General features: G+C 43.5%; 1 protein-coding gene across 1 annotated transcript; it reads left to right on the top strand.

Annotated features, from left to right (window-relative positions):
• Positions 1-352: 352 nt before the first annotated feature.
• Positions 353-4,634, top strand: LOC149090687 (uncharacterized). The gene is made up of 5 exons (XM_089263568.1): positions 353-466; positions 2,122-3,432; positions 3,486-3,593; positions 3,655-3,738; positions 3,803-4,634. The coding sequence occupies exons 1-5, from the start codon at positions 353-355 to the stop codon at positions 4,160-4,162; spliced, it is 1,977 nt and encodes a 658-aa protein (XP_089119694.1). The 3' UTR covers positions 4,163-4,634.
• The last annotated feature ends 1,253 nt before the right edge of the window (positions 4,635-5,887 follow it).

The following is a 5,887-nucleotide window of genomic DNA, read 5'->3' as shown; positions in this document are numbered from 1 at the left end:
GCAAGGATGAAGCTTCTCCAGATGAAACTAAGAAAAATAGTTCGATCACTGTAAAGGTAAATCAGAAATAGAGTGAATTTAGTTATTTATCTTAACTTAAGCCATGCTTTCTTTCAGTCTAAAACTGCAGACGCGAAAAAAACTAAGATTGAAGATCAGCGACTTCAAGCGGACGGAAATCTTGCGCCTAATAATGCTGATGTTAAGAAAACTCCTGATAAAACAGTTTGGAGAATCCCAAAAAAACGCAAAGCTGAGAACAGCACTCAGGCGGAGCACGAAAATAATGATCGCAGCCCTAACTTTAGCCCAGCAATGGAAATGACGGACCTTTTGAAACGTGAGATCAAAAATGATGGAGATGTTACAGGAAGCCAGCCAAACCGAAGATTTTCCCAAGTACACGAGAGGAGGCGCCGTACGCATGCGTACGCTCCAAGAGATGCACCACATCAATATGTGCCGGGTAAATACAGTCCACATCATCATCAATACACACCGCGCGATATACCGCAGCATTATGTCCGGCATCCACAGGATGCCCATCAATATACACAACTCTCATATGAACCACATTCGTATGCACCACAGCAGCAGTATTGCTGTGGTGCGCAGCAGTATTGCTGTGAACCACAATACAATATAGGGTATAGGGGTTGGGAGCCATCAGTTGCTGCTCACCAACATCACGACTATACGGACAGATCGTACCGGACGAGGGAACGTGATCTGAGGCAACCCTTAGCTACCGAACAGAGAGATCTAGCTGTGGAAAGATCATTCAAGACGGAACGCTTTGATCGCAGGCGGCCATCAGTTCGCGCCCCGAATTATCAAGATGGAAATATGGAAAGGTCCTACAAAACGGAAAGGCATGAACCTAGGCTGCCAATGGCTGGCGATGTGGAAAGATCGTTCAAGAGATCATGTTTACCGAAAACTGCCGTTGGGGGTAACCCACTTCCAAATACATCTGATAAAGTGCAATCAATTGTGCAGGAATCGCACATCATAGCACATCCGATGCCTAAACAGCCTGAAAGTAAAGTAGACAACAGCTACGAGACCCAAAATAAAAACAAGTAAGAAGACTCTAGTCGAGACTGCTCGACTAGGAGATACCCTGAACCCTCCAAGCTGATATTCTTATCATTCTGCACTTTTTTTATGCACGCACGTACATATATGTATATGCATCCACCCTCACGCGCCCGCGCTCTGCTAACTGCGCAGTAAGCAGCGACTGCGCTTGGGCTGCGCTGCAGTGTGGGCAATAGTATGAGAATTTACTTGGTGAATAATTTCTTTTGTAAACACACGATCTTAATGAAATTTTCAGGGCGTAGTTATATGGTCAAAATGTGTGTACATTCTAAAGCACAAGTCTCTAGTACTTGAAATACGTTTTTTACAAATTGGTGGCGAAGGGGGCGTGGTATCCAAAATCTGTCGATTACAAAATGTTTGTATTCATCATATGTATATACACAGTAACTCTGAAGTCTCTACGTCTAATAGTACTCTGATGAGGCTTAAAAAACCAAATCAATTTTTCGATTATTCTCGATAAAAAAGTTATCGGATGAGTTATCGAAAAAATAAGCAAACTCGTACTGCGTATGGTATACACTAGTATGCACACAATTTCAGCTCTCTAGCTCTTATATTTTCTGAGATCTCGGCGCTCATACGGACGTACGGACAGACGGGCAGGGCTATATCGACTCAGCTCGTCATGCTGATCAAGAATATATATACTTTATGGGGTCTGCGATGATTCCTTCTGCCTGTTACATACTTTTACACAAAACCATTATACCCTGATTTCCCATTTTCAATGGGTTAAGGGTATAATAAGAGGGAAAAGAAAATATCTGAAAAGCAAAGAGATGCTTCCAAGACTCTTCCCATGCAGATAGCAGAGCAGCTAACGCCCGTTGATGGCATAAACTTAGAGCGTGAAAACACGGCAGTTAAGCAAGTAGCAAAAAGTTTCTCAAAAACCGTTCCGAACAGCTCAGCTGAGAACAAAAAGTCAAGGAGCTGTCAGAGCATAAATCGAGTTATCGGAAATTCATATTAATCGGAACTGTCAATTCGAAACAAAATAATAATATTCAGACTGAAAATTTGACTCTGCGCTCCCTAAAAACTCTAAAACAGGAAACTACACAACCGGAAAATCGCAATCAAGCTACAATGAATAACATATCGCCTTGCGAAGAAATGGGACAGCGCGAGTCAGAAAAGCACTCGCAAAATACAACGAGAGGTAAGGTTGAAGAAGCCATGAAACGGAAAATTACTGCTGGAGCTCCAGAGATACAGACGAGCGAGGCTTTTGAGTGTTCACCGAACAAGAAACAAATGTTGGCTCCAAATGAGAAAGAAATAGAACAGCAAGCAAATGTTGGGCCCTCGGCTAAAACCAATCGATCGCAGATAGAGGGAGAAAGTATTACTCAGAATCAAATTGGCCCGGAATGCAATGTCAATGACAGTGACAATAGGGAATTTGGTGAAATAGTTGTGCCCGCTGAAGATGTTATATATGCAAATCTAATGAAGGAAATTCAAGAGTCTGAACCATTTATAGACTCGTTTCCTGTTGAGCGAATGGAATGGGAGGCAATCCTAAATATGAATTCCGTCGAAGAGCATAGCGAGGAAAATGTCGCAGTCGAGACGTGCCCCCCTCATAGGGTTCCAAAATATTTAATAACTATGACGGAATCTGGGCATATCGAAATTCGATACAATAAAAATGCGAAACTGATGTGGCATGAAAACCCGGACATGGTGCTAACTACGGCTGATAGTCATGATTCATTCAAGGACAATTCGAGCAACGAGGCGGGCGCTGATCCGATATCGCCCTTAGATAAATTTTGGGCATTACTGGAGGGTAAATGTAAGGTGGACACGTCAGATCCGGATGAAAACCCGTTCGAGAAGTTTTGGCCCTATTTGGAAACTAACTGCGACATGGAGGTCCCTAAGATTAAAACGGTTTACAAATGGGATGACAAGGCAATTGAGGCATTTCATCGATTCATGGACGCAGGCTGCAAGCCAGCCAGCAACTATAAGTATGTGAGAAGGACAATGATAAGGGCCACTATGAATCAGATTCAGCAATTTTTTGCCGCACTCTCTTTTCTCGACGTCAACATCGAGCGACAAACAGCGAGAGATGGGCTTGCGGGTTATCAGCAAAGCATGGACAGTAAGACAACGGATTTTGCTGGGCAGGAAAGCCCCTTTGATCTACTTAGGTCACGTTTGAATTCTGGCAACGATCGGCCAGATGTGAAGCCTGCCAGCAATGAATCGGCAACCGAGCAACCAAAGGAGCAATCGAAGTTGTTTGCGAATGCTAGCAACGACGGGAAGTGCAGTTCAGTCAATCAACCTAAACCAGAACCGTGTGAGGTAGTATAACTATACTTTTGCGATTGTGCCAGATTCTAATTTGATTTGATTAGCTCGCCCCAAAGATCAGTAAGCTCTCGCTCAACCCGAAAGCTTGGCGCATGCCCCTCAAATCGCCAAAGCCGCCAGATCGCATTCAACCGAGCCAACCCCTAACAGAGGTAAGAATGTCAACAGATCTATGAGACACCCATATATATGTACATATGTGTATTTAAATAGGTTTCGCTGAAGAAAGACCAGCCAAGTGGTGTGCCCATAGTCAATAAATCCGTTGCCGAAAATGAACTGCCCGTGCCCCAAGAGGTAAATACCTAGTTCATTCACAGCCTAATCACATAATTTGACATAATTTCTTAAAATTCTTCAGTCCCTTTCACAGCCCATGCCTAAAGCTGAAGAAGATCCTCTATCGCCCATAGCTCCAATGAAAACCGTGAAGCCGTATGATATGCCTACAGCTGGAGAAGATCCTCTATCGTCCATAAATCCAATGAAAACCGTGAAGCCGTATGATATACCTACAGCTGGAGAAGATCCTCTATCGTCCATAAATCCAATGAAAACCGTAAAGCCGTATGATATGCCTACAGCTGGAGAAGATCCTCTATCGCCCATAAATCCAATGGAAACCGAGAAACCGAATGATATGCCTACAGCTGAAGAAGATCCTCTATCGTCCATAGATCCAATAGAAACCGTGAAGCCGTATGATATGCCTGAATTATAATACGTTTACGATTTCAGACACTTGTGACCTGCTATTAATCGGTACACTCCACATACTTGATCCGCCCATGTCAAACATCGTTAATTTAGATCAGTCGTAATGCGTTAATGCCTATTATAATAGCCCCAGAGCAACAAAACGTCGGCAACGACAGCCGAGAAAAGAAATGAAGAGAAAACAAACTGATTGTTATAGATAGCGACACATTTTCATCTGTATTCAACAGGCATTCTAATTCTGCAGGAATTTAATTATCTTCCATTCCAGGAAATAGACACTTTGATTCAACAGGGATGTAAGTCCCTTTCATTTTCGATACAGCATACAACTGAAAAGGCTCCACAGATGCTGTATCAAGACTCGAGAGCAACAATTATACTATTACACTTTTTTTGTATACGGAATGGACCTCTAAAACAGATTCCAAGTTCAACTGAATACAAATATAACATCATCATCATCAAGCTGTATGCGCAAGGTACGTATGAGTCGGATAATGATATAGATAATGATAGCTGATCCGTAACTTAAATCTTTGTAGCGAAGACTCAGCACGACGCATACCGAACGATCTGGAGGAGTGATTCGCAGGGTGCTCAAATCCTTGATCAAAATAAGCCTTCTAACTATGCCGAAGGACATCAATTTATGGTTGACAGGAAGGAGGTGATTTATTGATTCGTCTGAGACGGATCAGAAACTTCAGTTATGGATTAGCTTCGAGTTGCCCTGGTGGTGCTAATCTCGCCATTGATGCAGCTCAGGCTAACGTGCCGGCGCTCGTAATGCTCATTTCGGATGTGGCTCAACGTAGCTGCATCAGCTCAATACGGTGGCGTTGGATCTGCAGCAGGTGGAGAGCCGTCCGATCGCTTTCACACACTGCCCACACTCAACGTCAATGTCATCGGCATTCAAGCTCTCATCGATTGTTGTGCGCCTGATCCATATGAGCAACAATGGAAAGCTATTTCCTTCACGTGCCTGAGTCACCCTGAATCACCTCAACCTTCCTCAACAAAATCTAAGCCCTGTACCTGGAGGACACCTCTTTCACCTTGTTCCGGTGCCGCAGCTGAGCAGCTTCAGTCGCAACATTTCTCCGGACATTGTCACCACCGAGCTGTGCTCGCTCCAGCTAAGTCAACGAGTCTTTTGCCCATTTGCGATTGCTCTCGCATCTCGTAGCACACGAAGTCATCATATAATCAAATCATATTTTCTGTAACGCTCCCAAAGCAGAGGGGAAGCCCACGAAGGAGTCAAACTATCCCAATATTATCAATCGGTTCATCATCGTCACAATCGTCATCATCACCATCGCCATCATCATTATAATCATCATAATTATCGTCCTACCCAATACGATTTTCCAAGTACCCACCGAGCTCAGCTCGCAACACAGTTCGTCATATGAAGGTCTCCTTCTCCTGGGAGGTACCGTATGACGAAACCTCAACTGCGCCTCAATTACGCGCATATCTATGGTGCCTGCGGACAACATCCGGCCCCGACCGCATGCTGACTGATGATCATCCAGCAGCAGGCGGATCGTTGGCCTGTTGATACCAAGCACCAAACACATTTGTCAGCACTCATATAGCTGAGACTAATTTACTTACTTTTTCTACATTTAGTTATAATTCACACATTTGTAAATAAACACCATATGATATTATAATAACTTTAATAAACTGTATTTCCACTGCAATTAATAGCTGCTCC

Source organism: Drosophila navojoa, chromosome X (assembly GCF_054131105.1).
Source record: "Drosophila navojoa isolate 15081-1374.11 chromosome X, UAZ_NAV_1.0, whole genome shotgun sequence".
Taxonomy (NCBI): Eukaryota; Metazoa; Arthropoda; class Insecta; order Diptera; family Drosophilidae; genus Drosophila; species Drosophila navojoa.
The sequence above is the reverse complement of the archived record's forward strand: the minus strand, read 5'-3'. Positions and strand labels throughout refer to the sequence as shown.